This window comes from Alligator mississippiensis, chromosome 9, assembly GCF_030867095.1.
Source record: "Alligator mississippiensis isolate rAllMis1 chromosome 9, rAllMis1, whole genome shotgun sequence".
Taxonomy (NCBI): Eukaryota; Metazoa; Chordata; order Crocodylia; family Alligatoridae; genus Alligator; species Alligator mississippiensis.
This window is the reverse complement of record NC_081832.1, coordinates 64,396,222-64,414,264: the sequence shown is the minus strand read 5'-3', so window position 1 is coordinate 64,414,264 and position 18,043 is coordinate 64,396,222. Positions and strand designations below refer to the sequence as shown.

The following is an 18,043-nucleotide window of genomic DNA, read 5'->3' as shown; positions in this document are numbered from 1 at the left end:
AGTTAGTGAGTGGTTGTGCATGGCAATGTTGCCACCTTGGTGATTTCATTGCTATATTTAACAACTTTTTTGGTTCCTATTGGCAAAATGTCAGTACCAGGGGCCCTGGATCAGTTAACTCACGCAATACCCAGTAAATTGTCTAGGGATGTTTTTGACACCTCTGAAGATCTAATTTTGTCTGGACAATTCCTGTTTTCAGGGCTCAGCAATGCCAGTGCACAAGGATTTGCTACAGCCTATCACTTTCAATTGATGGTAGGCAACATTCCTTACCTCAACTATTAGCTTGTTTCTCGTAAGACTTGTTACCACACAGCTAAACTAACCAAGTTGTGCCTGTCCCATGTAGGCAAAGACAACCCCTGCAATCTGGGAATAAATTTCAACACATTAGTGGCCACTATGCTCTTAGGAGGAGAATTTTTTATATATATTCCCAATAAATAAATAAAATAGATTACACCCATCTATCTAATGGGGGTGGGGGGTATGCGGCAGGGCACAGGCCGTGCCTTGAAAGGAGCCAGAGGCGGCTCCTGGGTCGGTCCCAACCCACGTGCCGCCGCCCGCTCAGCCCCAGGCTTTAGAACGTAGAAACACGAGCCACGCAACACCCCGGCCTTATGATGGAACTCAGCATCACCGAACGCGGCCTGATTGGCTGGCACCTATCCAAACAGCCCCTCATTGGCTACCGAATTAGAACTTCGTTTCCTGCCGGGCTGGCAGGCGGCCAGGCTCTGGGGGGTGGGGCGGCGGCCCGGAACTCGTGCCTTCCCGGGATTGGTTAGGAATTCCTGATCACGCCGGTTTTTGATTGGCCGCCTTCTGATCTTTGATTGGTTCCAATCCCAGTCGCCGGGCCTGGAGGAGCGCGGGTTCTTTCCTTTCCCCTTACCTCGGATTGGTTGACGCGGGACGTGAGCTCAGTTCCGCCGCGTCCCGAGGTCACCCGCCACGTGACGCGAGGTCGCGGAGGCCGTGAGGCGGTGGGGTTCAGCCAATCACCGCTCGTCGGCCTCCCCTCATTCAAAGTCGGCGGGCGCGCGGGCCAATCCCTGTCGGTCCCGCCCCCGCGCGCGGCGAGTGACGGCTCCGCCAGCCAATGGGAGCGCGGTGGGGCCTGCGCGGCGGCGGCGGCGGCGCTGGGGCTGGCGAGGTTGCGATGGCGGAGCGCGGCGGCGGCGCGGGTGGAGGTGGCGAGGGGGACGCGGCGGCGGCGGCGGCGGAGCGCTACAACAACGAGATCAGGTAGCGCCGCGTTGAGGGGCTCCGCGCTCCTCCCCCCTCCCCCCGGTCCCGCGGCCGTTGGGCGCTCGGGGGAGGTGGCCTCCCGGGCCCTGCCCCCTTCCCCTCCCTCTCCCCCTCCCCCGCCGGGCCTGGCTGGGGCTTGGGGCGATGCTGCCTCGGGCCCCGCTTCCGGCCATCGCCTCAACTCCGCCACTCAGCTAGAGTTTCTTTTAATTGATTTTTTTCGGGTTGGAAGGGATCTTGGTAGATCGAGTCCGACCCCCTGCCCCGGGCGGGAGAAAGCGCTGGGCCGGGACAGCCCCGGCCAGGTGCTCGTCTGCCCTCTTCTGAAAGACCCGCAGGGTAGGGGAGAGCACCGCCGTCCGTCCGATAACGTACCGTGTGTGCTCGACGAACTGAAATCAGACGCGGTGTAATCGGTGCGTGTTGCCGTGCGCCTTATTGTAACCTCTGGTTTTTTTAGATTATTTTTATTTTTTTGAGTCTCCGTGCCAACGTCGGTATTGCACTGGCACTAAATGGTGGGCACAATTGTTTTCCTGAGAGCGTCAGAAGAGCGTTTGTTGGTTGCAAAGGTGAACGTTGTTTTTTTTCCTCTATCTGTGCACTTATTAAGGTACCTGCGTACTGGGCTGGGTGGCACCGCGGGTTTAGCACCTCAGCCCTTTGCTGCTTCACATCAGGGCTTGACTCCTGCCTTGGGTCACGAGTGAAAAGGATGTAGGTGGTCTCGTCCGAGTCCCTGGTGGATGCTTGTTCACGTTACAAAAGAAATAAAACCCTGGGTGCAATTGGCAGCTGTTGTTCGAAGAGCCCAGGATGCGCGTGTTTATAGGCATGGGTATATAGCAGGTCACGTTTGAGGTGCTTGGCAGATCGGTTTGAGGGAAGCTTGCACAGCACCTGCTCCTTCTGAAATCGTCCGATCCATATGTTACTTGTTTTTCTGACTAAAAAAGAAAATTATACACAAGAGTAGTGAACCTGAAATGGTGAGACCAGGGTGGGGAAACTCTTAAAGCACTTGCACTTTAAATCCTGGTCGCTGAGTGTTAAATTTGTCACATCCTTTTGGTTTTTCTAATTTCACTTTTTATACAAGCAGCACACGATTTTTAGACCATCCCATAGTTATTCAGCAAACAAAAATATATTTTTTCCTTCTGCCCTGACACAGAATGGCTCAGCAGCAGGCACTGAGATTTCGTGGTCCAGCTCCGCCACCAAATGCCGTTATGAGAGGCCCGCCACCTCTTATGCGTCCACCTCCACCTTTCGGTATGATGCGCGGTCCACCTCCGCCACCTCGGCCGCCCTTTGGACGTCCTCCGTTTGATCCGAACATGCCTCCAATGCCACCTCCGGGAGGGATTCCTCCACCAATGGGGCCTCCACATTTACAGGTAAAGAGCTTGCGAATGGTCAGGTTGCTTTCTTTTTGCTTTGATGTGGGTAGAAGTGATAAGGCAAGCAACAGCCAGAAGTCTTTAAAGCAGAGAAGAAGACAATAATAAATGCTGAAAAAGATGGGGGTCAGAGTCCTCTTAGATCAGGGGCGGGCAAAATGCAGCCTGTGGGCCAGATGCAGCCTGCCAGGCCATTCTGTCTGGCCCACGGGGCCCATAAAAGATTTAGAAAATTAATATTTATCTGCCCCTGGCTGCCTGTCAAGTGGCCCTCGATGGCTTGCCAAAACTCAGTAAGCGGCCCTTCGCCCAAAATAATTGCCTGCCCCTGTGTTAGGTGAATCATTTTGCATCAGTTTCGGAAGTGTTAATAGTAGATCACTGTTTTGATAAGTCATCAATACTAACCTAATAAAATCACATAAAAAATCATTAATAGAGACTCTTGGCCAGTGCAGAGTTGTGGTTGTCTTGCAGTGCATCATACCCTTCCAAAAACATTGGCATGGTACAGCCATGCTCAGAATTACTGAAAACCAAGCATTACACAGCTAAGGTGTCTTCTCTGCCTTTCTGTTACGTAGCCTGCACAGCCACTTGGAAGGGGTCAGTAAGAGTGGCTTAGTAAGAGATGTGAGTGATATTTATTGCTCATGTTTGACAAAGATAAATTCCAGTATGCACTGCAGCTGCAGCCAGTGTGTGGTGTTGCTGTATTTAAGGGTGAAGAGCTTGGTTGGAACGGTTGTGATGTGATGCAGATGTTGAGGGATCAAGTTTGCCTTGTTGGAACTTTCTTGAGGTGGAAAAGGAGGTCGGCCTAAGGCCTTTTTTTTTTCTCTTCTCCCTCCCCATTGTTGGTGGCAGCAGAAGAAGGTGGGCAGTTTTGGGCTCTTATTGTTGATTAGGGAGCAGTGGAGGGAAAGGGCCCTCCCATGGTCTGGTGCAGAAGCTATAGGGAGGATACGTGGGTATATGTTTGAGGGAGGAGGAAGAAGGAGAGAGAGATGGCTTGACAGGCTTGTGAGGAAGAAAAGTCACTAGAAGGAAAGGGGCCCAGCTGTCATTCCTTTTCACAGAGCTGAGCTCCTAGAGAGTAAAGGTCCTTTTGAGGGTGACCCCTTAATCATTGAGGGTTTATAGGGAAGATAATTCTATGGAAACACTGCTCTTTGACAGAGCTCTGATTACTGTCCTTGTATATCCAAATTATAAGTGATCTTTAGGATATTGAACTTATAATAGTTACTGTTTAAGGGTTTGCTTGTCCCTCAGTAGCAGTGCCGGAGCACAGCCTGAAGAGGCAAAGGTTGGCAAAGAAACTGCCTCCACGCTTTTGACATTGCTCCCACAGCTGTTGTTCCCGCTCCCTGTTTTGATCCTAACCCTTTTGCCCATACTTCCAAAGCATGCACCAGAAAAGCCCCAAGAATCTGAAAATGTTACAATTCGTTTACATTGGACGATTAGGCCTGAGGAACTTTTTGACCAACTGCCACTGAGATTTGCTCTTTTCCTATTGCAGTCAGGCAATACAGCAATACAGCAAATGGATGAAGAGCATGAGCCAAAATTGTTGCCCTGCTTTATTTTTTTTTATATTTTCTGTCATTAGTTCTCACTTTCTTTACATGCTTCTCACTTTTGTGAGTTTGCTTAGAATTCACAGCAACCCTTTAATGTAGTTGAAAGACAGTTTTTTGTTTTGGGGAAAAACTTTCAAAAGGAAATGTGGGTCATTTTGAGCTGCCCAGTTTCTGTGGCAATAGCCTGCCTGTAAATAGTCTAGCTGCATGCATGCATTTCACTCTTAAGGGTGTCAGCTTGGTAAAGACCTGGAGTTAAAAAACTATACTTGTCTCCCCTCAGGGCTGTTTATAGCCATTCATTGAGATTAGACTGACTGAGATGAGTTTGGGGAGAGTCAGGGCCCTAGTTTGAACGTTCTGTGTACACAAAATGTTTGAAAAACTAGTGATTTTTGTAAAATGCTGTTTTCAGATGGGATGGTATTGCAGGACCCTTTTACTTAACTGACCCCCAGTTTGAATCATTAGCATTATATGACACTCCCCTCGTGCAACAAATTTCAGATGAATTTGAGCAAGCAGGTTGATTATAAATGCTTACAGTAACTTAAAAAAAGAGCGCTTCTTGATCAGAATAGATAACAGAATTGGCACTGTCGAGAAAAAATTCCAGATGCTATGGTGATTAATATAACAACTTAAAATGCTATCAGACTGTATCAAATTAATGCCAATTTATCAAACTTCTAGGATTTTTTATGATCAGCTTTGAGCAGGTGGTAAAAATGTCTTTTGTCAAATTAATCCTCTAATGGAGAATCTGTTAGGTACCTGACAAAAACGTTTTATTGAATGTTTCTGCTGTGTTGAAGTTGCAGTCTTTCTCCCCTAATGTTTTCATATTAAAACCTTGAAAACCATGCCAGATTGTAATGGAATTGCCTACTCTGCTGTTGTAATGGAAAACTTGCTTAGGTTTTACATTTTCTTTGTATCTCTTATCGTGTGACTGTCCTGTGTCTGCACAATGAACCAAAGTGATTTCTCACCAGAGATGTCCAGGCCAGGTCTGTACCACAGAATTTGCTGACAGTTCTGCAGGCTTGAGGTTGTAAAAGCATTGGACTTCTCTGGCTCATGTAGCTCTGTCAGCAAAACACCTGGTGTAGGTGCTCCTATGTCAATGCTTCTAGCATATGCTGTTGTGTTGAAGCGGTAGAACTGCTGGAAGAAATCCCTTCTCTGTTGGTAGGCTGATTTTAGCAGAGCTGAACTCCTAGAAAGTAAAGGTCCTTTTGCGGTCCTGGAAGGCTGGGCTGTAGTGGCAGTTGGGCTTTGCCTGTGCTAGAAGGCCATTGCTGCCATTCCTATGGGAACAGAGCCCTCTGGTGTAGACACAGTGCCCCATGGTAGAAAGTGTTTCCTGCTGTTGGAAAGGCCAGAATCTCTACCAGCAGAAACCTTCTGCCAGCAACACTGCATTTTCACTGCGGATTTTGCCAGCCTGACTGCATCCAACCACTGATACAGCTATGCCAGCAGAACTTCCAAGGATTGTCTTGTGGCTTATCTATTACTCAAGCTTTCTGTCAGTTGACAATTCCTGCCACAGGGAACTCATTGGAGCATGTCCTCCTGCACAGCTTCATTATGGTAACTAATGAACAACTAATGTTGTTCCCATGATTGTTAGAGGAGCTTAGAAGATTGTTTGGGAACCTGATTTGCAAGGTGGTGCAGTCAATTGATACTGTATATAAAGGCAAACTGCATTTGACATCATCCTGTGACATGGCTATTATGTGAATTTACAGAGACCACCATTCATGCCACCTCCTATGGGTAGCATGCCACCCCCTCCTGGTATGATGTTTCCTCCAGGGATGCCACCTGTCACAGCCCCTGGAACACCAACAATGCCACCCACTGAAGAGATATGGGTAGAAAACAAAACTCCAGATGGCAAGGTAAGGCTGTAATCAGACACAGAAAAGTAACTATCATTTACTAATATTGTTATCAGCTTGGCTATCAAGGCTGCAGATTGTGATGGTAAGAACATGCTTTTCATCATCCTGAGTAGACAGGCAATAGGGCAGTTTCTTTTTATTAATAATTATTCATGTCGATGTTGAGCTTTTACTACCTTTCATGCTTTTGAGGATAGTGGGCTAGGCCATTCACTGTGAACACTGAGAATGACTGACTTTCCCTTCTAGGTCTATTTTTATAATGCAAGAACACGTGAGTCTGCATGGACCAAGCCAGATGGGGTGAAGGTTATTCAGCAGTCAGAGCTGACACCGATGCTGGCTGCCCAGGCTCAGGCCCAAGCTCAGGCTCAGGCCCAAGCCCAAGCCCAAGCCCAAGCCCAAGCCCAAGCTCAAGCTCAGGCCCAAGCCCAGGCTCAGGCCCAGGCCCAGGCACAGGCTGTTGGTGCCTCCACACCAACTACCAGTAGTCCTGCATCTGCAGCTTCTCCATCGACATCATCGAGCACTCAGTCCTCCACAACCTCCACTACAACCACATCCACTTCAGTTTCTCAGACCATTTCCAGTGAGTAACTGTGGGTTATTTTGGGTTTTTGAAGGTTGAAAATAAATATTGTCTTTTGAGCAGCCTTCAGTAAAGACTTAGGGTTTGTTTATATAAGGAAATCATTTTGTAAGAAGGTAGAATATGAATGTAAAACACCATCATCGTTCCAGAATAAACTCTTGTGTGGACACCTCTTTCCCGGGGTAACTGTTCTGGAAGGACTGTGCTGATCTGTTTTCCTACATAGATAAGCCCTTAGTTTAACATGCAGTCCCTTTCACTGCCATGTATTTGCTTTTTCTGTTGTAGCTCTATAATAGTTTAAAAAAACAAACCCTATTATGCTTGTATTTGGTTATAAATTTACTTCAAAGCAAACCTGCAACTCTTTTGAGAGGGAGAGAAAATTTTGGAGCAAGTGTTATGCTTCTAAGAATCCCTTTTCTTCTCTTAATCATGTCACCTGGTACTATGTTAAGGTGGAGAGTGGACAAGTAAGTGCCACTCTGAATTGCATAGAATTGGTAGTTGTGGAGCAGAACTTCTCCATTTAATCCTGTAGACTATCCAAGCATGATCCTTTGTCTTGAGTTGACAAAACCATTTAAGAGCCTCGACACATTGCATTTGTTACACGATATACACTCTTTTAGCACAATAAAAAGTAAGCATTCATGCAGTTTGTTGCACTAAAAATGGCGTATCTATTACAGAAATGGTGTACTTGCAATACAAGAGTTGCTGTTTCAAACAGCAGTAAATTTGTCATGGCAGACTTTTTTCCACAATGTATTTAACATGGGCTCAGGTCTCTCTCTGACCCCCAGTATCCCACAGTGCTCCACTCTCCCTTCTCCCCACCTCCCTCCCTCCAAGTGTGAGGGAGGGAGTGGCTGGCTTCTGGATAGCCCACTCATACATGAAAGTGTCAGGATGCCTACAGGGATGAGCTTGCAGGCAACCCTGTCAGATATGGTTGCTGGTCAGCAGTGACTGACAGGGCTCCAGCAGTGGCAAGGGCTGATTTGGCTGAGCCCTGGCAGGCTCCCTTGGGGGCAGCAGGAATTAAGGATCAGTGTCCTGGTTGGAGAATGTCCCTTTTACTTTGTGTTCTAGCCAGGGAGCTGTGTATATGCAGACGGTACCATAATGATTATTTTTGTAGCCCTACAAAAATGTGTCTAGGGCAGGGGTGGGCAAGATATGGCCTGCGGGCCAGACCCGCAGACACTCTTAGGATCTACATGTAATCTGTGAACTCTTGTTTAAAACAAGGGTGCGCAACCTTTTTCCCTAGCAGACTGTGTGGGCAGTGTCCCATCCATCTGTAGGCTGGATTCCAGTGGTGGTCCTGATCCAGCACTGGGCTCAGCACAGTGGGCATTGTCTGACCATGGAGAAGGGGGCGCAGAGCAGCTTTACTGTAGCCTGGCCCCATGGAAAAAAAGCAGTGTGGCTTGGCCCCGCAGGGGGAAGGGGTGTCAGGCCCATGGGGAGAGGGGGTGTGGCCTGGCTGCAACCAGCAGTGGGGGGCTTGGGATTTGGAAATTTGGTGGGGGGAGGATGACCACAGGCCAGATGCAGTGGTTCCGTGGGCCTTATTTGGCCTGTGGGCCAGAAGTTAAGCACCTCTAGTTTAAAATCATTTTCTCTTTGTGTTGGTTGAGCCTGCTACTCTTCTAGTGCTTCCAGTAATAAAAGCTCTAGGAGTGAGGGGTGGACCTGGTGGAATACCTGTGACTCAAATTGCATATCCATCACCTGGTTCCATAGTGCAAGGAAAACGAATGAGTTTTCACAGCTGCATGGTGTGCCTATATAAAGCTGTTACTATTGCTTTCAAGCTTAAACAGAATCCTAATCATCTGCATAAGTTTGCTGTGTAATTCTTAAATATACTAGTCTTCTGTTCCTCTTCCTGTTATCTTACTCAGAAACTTGCAGCATTAATTTAAAGACCAACTGACTCCCATTTTCCCATCAGGAGGCACTGAAGGCCAGTAGAACTCTTCCAGCTCATGACTAAAATGATTTTTTTTCTTTACTTTTCATTATACAGGTACTAGGTTGACATTTACCCACTCTTAAACTGCAGTTGCACTTAATTGCAGAGCACATAATATGATCCTGTGATCATGCAGCTGAACTGCTGCCGTTATCTTCATGTTCATTCAGCATGGTACATTAGTTCTTTTCATTTCAGGCTCTCTAATTTTCTCTTCTTACTTTGACTCAGTAGGAGCACGTTCACATTGCATTTATCTCCCCCAACAGACTACACTGGTGCTCTGGTAAACAAAACACAGGAACCTTTTACCTACTATTCTAGATGTGTTGGGTATATATTCAGGGATTGGGGGGAAAGGAAAATATTTTTTTCCTTAATGATGTGATGTTTCTGAGTGCATTTTTCTTGTAGGCAGTGTCTTCATCGGATGTGTGCCTTTGAGAGAAAAAAATAGTATGTAGTGGTAGGCAGAGAAATGTTAAGGAGAGCTAAGATGTTTTCTGCTCATCTGCTGCGCTAAGATACACTTTTTTTTTTCTTTTTCTTTTATCAGCACCTACAACACAAGACCAGACCCCAAGTTCTGGGGTTTCAGTTGCCACACCTTCAGTCAGTGTTTCAACCTCTGCTCCTTCTGTTACTCCTGTGCAGACAGTACCCCAGCCCGTCCCACAGACATTGCCTCCTGCTGTTCCTCATGCAGTTCCTCAGCCAACTGCAGCAATTCCTGCTTTTCCACCAGTAATGGTACCTCCGTTTCGTGTCCCCCTTCCGGGTATGCCTATTCCACTTCCAGGTAAACTGACAAACTGTAATTGTCTTGTCTTCTACGTGTCCATGTTGTCAATTTGTTTGCACTCATGTGTCCACTGTGTATAGAATTTGCCTGAATCTTCTCCATTTAGAATATTTCCTGAAAGAATTTAGGGTTAGCAGACAGACTTTTTAAGTCATAAGGGACAGCAACTTTTTAATGTACTTAAGTTTAATTATACAATTCATAGTAAATTATTACATTTAAACGTGTAAAACTTTATTTGGATCATGGGAAAAATTGTCCTGCACTGAAAATTTCTGTTTTGTACATGAGTAATTTTGGGGGGGTAAGTCCATACTACAGTCCGGTCCAAAGTAAGGAATGGTTGGATTGATTCTTTACATGAATGTGAGGCTGTTTAATCATATGTAAAAATGTTTCTTGCAAGTATGTTCTAGCACTATTTTATTTTCAGCAGAATTTGAGGTTAGAATGTAAGAATGGCTGCTACTTTCCAAACATGAATTTAGTCCTTGGATCTACCTCACACATGTTTATTTGGAAATGGAGTAAAACAATAGAGGAAACAAAGTTAATCACAAATTCCAAAGCAGAAAAGATTACCATTCTAATGTATTACACTTAAATGATGGGTGGGTGTTTCCAGACCTGTTTTCTGCAGCCACCAAGTATAATGCTGGACCATGACGCACATAGTTTGAGCTGCTTAAGAAAAAGGGCAGTAATGAATTATGTCAAGGGGATGGAACCTAATTTGTTGTTTTGAGACCTAAAACCTTATAAAGAAATTCCAGACAAATAGATATCTGGATATCAAAGGAGATAACAAGGGTTACAAAAATCATGGGTTGCCTTCCAGTTTAATCATTTTAACAATACTTGCTGTTTTGAATGTTATGTTCCAAGTAGCATAGACAAAGCTGAATCCCTATAATAGGATCTAAATAATCAGTGCTTTCAAAGTATTGTTGTATGAACTACATCCTAATAATTGATTATAGCTTTTTCTGTAGTACAGATGCTTTTTAAAAGTGGTATCAGGAATCTCTAAACCAGGGATAGGCAACCCCTGGTATGGGTGCTAGAGCATGGCACGCAAAGGCAGTTTGCTTGGCACATGCACTTCAGGGCAGATGGTGGGGAAGTGGCTAGTATTCGCTTCGGATTTGGATTCAGCCGGTTTGGGGGACAGTGATTCGAGTCGGTGATTTGAATCACTATCCCGATTTGATTTGGCCGAATCTATGAATCAGCCAGGCCAGGCCCATCCCCTGCCCCTCTCCCAGCCCAGCAGTGGCTGCCCCAGCTCCTGGCTCCTGTTTTTAAAAAAGAAAGCCCCAGATCATCAGGTGCTGCTGGGCGGGGGGCGATCTCTGCTTCCCCACGCTGCATGGGGGGCTCTACACGAGCCCCCCAACCCCCTCGCATCCCCAGCCCCCCTGCAGGTGCCCTGCACGGGCCAGCTCTGGCCCTTCAAAAAAAACAAAGCGAAACCAAAAATCCCCTTGCAGTCACTGTTCCTGCTGGCGGGAGGCGATCCCTGCTGCCCCGCACCATGTTGGGGGCTCTGCATGAGCCCCTGAAGCCCCGAGGCTGCACCAGGAGAGAGGCGTCCTGGGGCTTTTCTCCGAGTTTTTTATTCTTGAAGGGCCAGAGCTGGCTTGGGCAGGGCACCTGTTTGGGGGGGGCAGAGCCCCCCATGCAGCATGGGGCGGTGGGGGGCAGCAGGGATCGCCCCCCTGCCTGGCAGTACCCGGTGAGCACCGGGGCTTTTCTTTAAAGTACCAAGCTGGGGAGGGGTGGGGGGGCTGGCAGGGGTCCCCCCATGGTCCCTAGCCGCCTCCCCCCCCAAGTACTTACCATCTGGAGTAGCTGCAGCTCTCTGCTGCAGCCACCAGGGACTGCCTGAATCATCAAAGGTCTCTGAATCTTTGCCAAAGATTTGGAAAACTGAATTGATTCGGACCTTTAAATTGGTCCCCTGATTCGATTTGGATTTGGAGATTCAGCCTCCAAATCGGGCCAAATCTCCTCCAAATTGAATCGCCACCCGAAGCTTTGCACAGCCAGGGCTGCACTACCACAACAAGGCTTGGGCCCCTGGCTGCTCCCCTGCCATATGCCCCTGGCACCCCAATGTCTTACAAATTGAGGTTGTGGGTGTTTTTGGCACTCTCTCCAAAAATGTTGCCATCCCCTGCTCTAAACCATTTTTAAAAATAGCTAAACTTAGATATTGACAAAATCAAGTCATTGGCTATAAACAGGTGAAAGCTTCATTCTGAAGCTTAATTCATGCTGATTAGCATGAAACATAAATCTGGTAGGAGAAATAATGATTTTTAGAAAGAACCAAAATGCTATACAAAACAAGTTTAATTAAAAAAAGAAAAACATTTCTAAGGAAGTCATCACTGATTTAAGGCCAAATGGTAGCCAGCTAAGTGTAATATATTGGTCTTACCTTGATAGGTAAGTATTATGAAGAGTGTTCCAGTGAATACAGACTTGTAGCATTGAATGGAAAGAAAAATTAATTGTTAAGATTTGAATTGGGCAGTTAATACTTAGATGAAGAAAGGGAAAGGTGACTTGTTTTAGTTTCAGTTTCTGACACTGCCTGCGAAAGATAAGAAGAGCATGAATGATCCATATTCAGCTGCTTTAAATACAACCTGTTAGGTAAATGTGAATGCTGAATACAGTGAAAAAACTAGTATTAATATAGGGGGGAACCTCCACATCTGATCAACAATGGACACTGTTTTGTTTTGGGGATTTATTTTGGGCAGGGGTGAGAGGTTTTTTTTTGTTAAGCTTTTAGTCTAAACATTTTAGGCTGTTTCCAATCCGAACACTGCCATACAGAAGAGAAGAGAATGTGGAAAATTAAAACCCTCTGTAGTTATTTCATTCTTTTAAAAACATAAATATTATTTCTGAAGAAGGTTTGGAGGGCTTAGATCTTGGCATACTCCTACTCTGCTTTGTATAGGACTCCATGCAGCATTGACAGTGTTTTTCCTTCATTGATTCTAAGCGCATACTTTCCTTGATTACAGAACAAAATTAGTCTGCTTTTTTGTTTTTCTGGCTATTAGTTTGACTTTCTTGAAGACTTTTTCTGATAATCATAGACAGCCTTTACAGCATTCTTACCATGACAAGAAACTAATTATCCCATTAAAATAGAGAAGAGGATGTTAAAAGATTTACAATGTTTAAATGTGTTGCCATATACATGAAACCATCTGGAGAGGTCACTTTGTTGCATGAAAACAGAAGAAGTAATTTAGTTCTCAAATGATCCTGACATTAAGTTCTGTGGCATTCTGCATATTATTCTATAATAAGACAATGGAAGAGTGCATTTAGCAATGCCTGATGATCCCAAATCTTGAAAAGTAGGTCTGCTTGCTCTTAATTCATATGATAAACGTTAGTTAAACATTAGAGAATAAGAAATCTGTCAAAGGAAACAGTTTCTTCTCTTCCTCTTCCCCAACCCACCCATATAAGCTAATTCTATCTGCACCGTAGTGCAGTCAGTGTCACTGATCATGCAGGTGGCATTATTTATACTGACCTAGTTTTAAGACATGCGGAACTTCCTTACAATTAATTTTTGCATTTATTTAAAATGCATGAACTTATTTAAAATGTGTAGCATAAAAAGGCCACCAAACCCAGACAAACACTTCATTCAGTACCTTTTTTTTTGTCTTGATCCATACATTTAAGAAAGCTAGTTTTGAATTTTTTAATTGAAAATTTCTAGTAAAGGACAGATTTATTTTTTTTACAATCAATTGGCTGTATTTTTTAATATATTAGATTACTTGGGCAAAAAAGTTACTTAGTTACAAACCCGGGGGTTTAATTTCATTTAGTGTTGGATTTCTTACCCCACCTCTACTAGATGGTGGGATAGAAACATTTTAGGGAGTGTACATTTGAGTTTTTTTAGTTTCCAGGCTTACACCCTGGATTGATACTCAAATCTTACACAGTCACTATCCTTCCTTCTAAAATGAACTGTCTTTTAAACTCCTTTTTTTTTTTTCTTTTTCTAGTCTCTCTTCTCTCCTATCTCATGAAGGAGGTTAGATGCTGTGCTTTCCATAGCCTTTATATGTCATTTCTTGAAGAGCTAGAGAGCAAAGCATGGTGCTTCCTTTACAACACCTGTTTTGGACCACTTTTACAGTATTTTGAGCCCATGGTGCTCCAGAGGGTGAAAGGCCCTATTATATGCTACCACAGGTTCCCCAATGTCCCCTCATTTACAGGCTTTTGTTTACCTCTTCACAGCTTTCCCTTTTTTTTTTTTGTCCTTCCTGCTACCCCCTCCTTCTCTTACCTTCAGCCTATGCCTTTTCTTTTTTCCATTTCCCCATAATTTTTTCCCTTTGGTTTCAATTTGGCCTTTACCAACACAGCTCACTTTCTTGTCTTACTATTTTAATCCTGTGGCACTACTGTTACTAGCAGTAACAGGGTGAAACTCAAGTAGGCTTTGTTGGTTTCATTCTGCTGTGGCTCCCTCTATTGACCTCTTCTGGGCAAATATTGTCAGCAGAAACTGTATACAAGCACAATCTTCTTTTGGGAATTGTCCTGTGAAGAAGTGCGAGTCCTCCCCTACACTGAATTTAAACCCCTGAGTCCTCTCTCCAGTGTTTTTCAAAGTCCTAATATATGTTAAACTTAAAACTGCTGGTTCAATGTAGACAGTAATTGCTGTTGTAACTTAGAACTAATTTTATAGTTCTAGCTTTTTATAAAATGTTGGAGCAAAAGAGAATATCCGTATTCCTGCTTGCTTTGTCTTCTGCCATTGAAAAATGGCATTCCAAATTGTAGCAGGAAATTGATAAGATCTGACACCCAGTGGTAGCTGACATACAGTGGCAGCTTTCCAACATGCTTGCTTATCCATTTTACAGGTGTAGCAATGATGCAAATAGTCAGCTGCCCGTATGTAAAGACAGTCGCTACCACCAAGACCGGTAATTTTTAAAACCATCTTAGTTTGTTTTGTCTGTAAGTTGGCATGGTAGTGAATGTTGTTGTTTATCTTTTTATTTACTTTTTTTTGCTTTCCCCAAATGAATGGATCTATATACTTTTATTTAAAAGAGAGAAGATAGCATTTATGCATATTTGGCCAGCAGATACCTTTCCCAGCTAACTAGTAGTGTTAGACTATTTAGTACAAAAAGCTATTCAAGTCCAGATTGTTTTAACTGTTGAATTGTGATAAATGTGAACCTTCTTGTGCCCATATTTCTTAGTTTGTTTTATTTTTTGTGGGGGTTTTTATGTATTTTCTACTTCCATGTATATAATGACATGATTGTGTTTGCATGTTGGTGTGTGTGTATGTGTATGTCTTAGCATAAAGTGTTCACTGTTTAAAAATTAGCTGTTCCCTGGAATAAGTGTTTTTTGTCTTGGTTAAAAAATAGACTTTTACTGTATTGCTAAACAGCTCTAAATTGTGATCTTACTGCTCCGTATTCACTTACTTTGACATCAGTTTTGTTTTCTTTAATGATCATTATCCCACAAAAATCTGGTGCGTCACTGTTGCTGGGAAGAAAAGGCAACCTGGACAGAAGTTAGTTTATTGGGCATGTGCTTGCCTTTTTACCCTGGGACAGGGCTGCCCAACTCCTAAGCAGCCAGAGGCTGCGTACCCATGGGCCACGCTAGCTGTGGCTGCATCAGTGGTGGCCATGGACCCCCAGGGACACATGCCGCCTAATCCCCCGGCCCCTTGCTCCCGCTCCTCTGCTGTACCGGGTGCCGTATCTCATCCTAAGTTCCCTTGCTGCATCCTGCCACTTTGGTGCCCTGAGTCATGGGCTCCCCCACAAAGGTAACACCTGGAGCTGCTGCCTTGAATGCTCCCTTCAGTTACACTACTGCCCCCAGACTGTGGGCTGCCTTGTGTTGAACTGCTCTGCTCCCTGGGGCAGAGAAGGGGAAACTGTACAGAGAAGGGGTGCAGAGCCCCCAGCTGCTTCTGCAGCTGGAGCAATGTGGGGGAGCAGCAGCCAGGTGGAAGCCTGCATGGAAAGAGGGCAGTTTTACATCTTGTGGGCTGCATGTAGCCTGCAGGCCACCAGTTGGACGGCCCTGCTGTAGGAAATTAATTAAATGGATTTACCAGCCTATCTCAAGTATGAAACAAAACCATCACCCAAGCTTAGTTCCATGTGACTTTTTAATTGTGCTGTCACTTTTTGTCTAAGTCTGAAATAAGGATTTTACAGGTCAAGCTATATTGGAGAAGCAAACTCTACATTATGATGATCTGGCTTTAATTTAGCTTGCCAATGTTAATAACTTTGGAGAGCACTAACACATTCCCTATTCATTTTAAAAATAATACCATTTTACTGCAGAGCATGTTTTTGGAATAAGCAGTTATATGCTACAACCACTGAAAGATTTCTGAGCATCACATTGAGGAGTTGCTATATTAGTCTCAAAGCACTGAAATTGAACATCTGAAATTCTAATAAGTTTTGTACTGTTCAGCATTAGAAGGTATGCTCTTCAAATTACTTTACATTTTAAATAATTATTCTTTCCCCAGTTGATTATAATCATTAGTGACTTAGGTGGAAGTGCATTTTAATTACAATACATCAGTGTCCAGTTTTTGACTGAAATAGCCTTTATTTTTAAATAGCTTGCATTAATCTCTAGGAGGTAATTTAAATACCTCCAGAATTGTTTTACTAAATTTGATTCTGTGTCACAAAATGCTGCTTCATTGTTCCTCGCTGTTTTGTGTTTTTATTGCTCCTTTTATATAGGTGTCTTGCCAGGAATGGCCCCTCCTATTGTACCTATGATCCATCCGCAGGTTGCTATTGCCGCTTCACCTGCTACACTGGCTGGAGCAACAGCAGTCTCTGAATGGACAGAGTACAAAACAGCTGATGGGAAGACTTATTATTATAATAATAGGACATTGGAATCAACATGGGAAAAACCCCAGGAACTAAAAGAGAAAGGTACAGTATTTGATTTTAGAGTCCAGCCAGGTATGATCACTTCATGACTTCTATGATCCCATTTTAAAATTAGAACCAGATTCCTTTTTATTCTTCTTGGCTCATAATCAGGACTTTTTAAGTTGGCTTCTAGTTGGAAATATGAGTGGGTCATAAGTTTTAAAGCTGTAGTTCTTTTGTCCTCTACTGTGGTGCTGGAATATTTCTGTTCATTTATACTAGGAGTGGCCAACCTGTGGCAAGTGTGCCACAAGTGTCACAGGCAGCCTCTCTGTGGCACACAGCAGATCAGGGAGGGGGCAGGGAGCAGTTACAGATTGGACAAAGGGAAGGGGATTGGAGTGGCACTCAGGGAGGGCAACAGGGCTTAATTTGTTGACTCCAGTGAATGCATACTTTTTTCTCCAGTAACAAGTGAACACCTCTTATGTTAATATGCTAGAGGACAGCTCAACCGTATTACCAGAGAAAGTGAAAAGAATACTTTTAAAAGACTTTCCTGTGTATATTTTACCCTTGGTACAAAATCCATTAAAATGAAGACCACTGAAAAGCTTAGACATTGAAGAAATTAATGCATGCAAAATCTTGAGACGGAGAGAATGGGGAGGGGTTGGGATGGCAGCAGAAAATTAAGTGTCTAAAATAAATGATCCTCAATTTATTTAATCCAGATTATATCTCTGAACAGTTTTCCATGCCTCATCTTCCTTGCCTCAGCTACTCTAACTTAGGTAGGTCTGTGACATCTTTGGATCAAGGAACCAGCTTCCTGTTTCTGTTTGAGTTGATATTGGCAGAAGAGAATCTGGCCCTTTCAGGAGCACATTATAGTCAAGTCCAATGAAAGGAGAATAGCAAACAAGAAAACACAGCTTAACTTCATGAATATTATTTTTATTGCTAGCAATATCACATTTTATAAACCAAATCTGAGGTGGCTTATAAGAATTTGAGTGACTACAGGCAAACTATTAAAGAAAAATCATTCTCTTCCTAGAAAAATTGGAAGAGAAGATTAAAGAGCCCATTAAAGAACCTACTGAGGAACCTTTGCCAATGGAAACAGAAGAAGAGGAGCCCAAAGAAGAACCTCTAAAAGAACTTATAAAGGAGGTAAGACACTGCAACCAAATAGTCAGGACCTCTATTTTTAATCCTTTTCCTGTGTATATGTATGGATCCCCTGTAGACCAGGCATATTCCTGGGAGATAGTGATTTGAATTCTTACATTCCAGGGATGATTTGAGAATTATTATTTTTTATTATTTGTTTTCTAGTGCTTTTTTAAATAAAAAAATCTTCAGAGAGAAAAATAGAAAGAATGTGTGGGGTAGTACAGTCAGTTAGAATGTGAAAAGTAGACTAAAACTTTGGCGCTACATATACTCTGTATAAAGTCCTCTCATTAGGCTTGACATGTTTAGAAAAACGAAACTTGTTCTGGATGTCAGGGTAGTTAGAATTTTAAGATAATTGAATATTTGTATATTTGAGG

At 43.9% G+C, this 18,043-nt stretch overlaps 1 protein-coding gene across 8 annotated transcripts in view; it reads left to right on the top strand.

Moving 5' to 3' along the window:
• The first annotated feature begins 1,146 nt into the window (after nucleotides 1–1,146).
• Nucleotides 1,147–18,043, top strand: part of TCERG1 (transcription elongation regulator 1) — a 39,311-nt gene continuing 22,414 nt past the window's right edge. For 3 of the 8 annotated variants that reach the window (XM_014597580.3, XM_019478387.2, XM_059733523.1), the window contains exons 1-8: nucleotides 1,147–1,254; nucleotides 2,432–2,657; nucleotides 6,004–6,156; nucleotides 6,409–6,748; nucleotides 9,292–9,534; nucleotides 14,463–14,525; nucleotides 16,344–16,544; nucleotides 17,545–17,660. In XM_014597580.3, the coding sequence (XP_014453066.3) occupies nucleotides 1,169–1,254; nucleotides 2,432–2,657; nucleotides 6,004–6,156; nucleotides 6,409–6,748; nucleotides 9,292–9,534; nucleotides 14,463–14,525; nucleotides 16,344–16,544; nucleotides 17,545–17,660 (1,428 nt within the window). In that variant the 5' untranslated portion in view covers nucleotides 1,147–1,168. Of the gene's footprint in view, nucleotides 1,255–1,717; nucleotides 1,830–2,431; nucleotides 2,658–6,003; nucleotides 6,157–6,408; nucleotides 6,749–9,291; nucleotides 9,535–14,462; nucleotides 14,526–16,343; nucleotides 16,545–17,544; nucleotides 17,661–18,043 lie in introns of all 8 variants that reach the window. The other 5 variants (XM_014597581.3, XM_019478389.2, XM_059733525.1 and 2 more) reach the window with 3 other exon arrangements.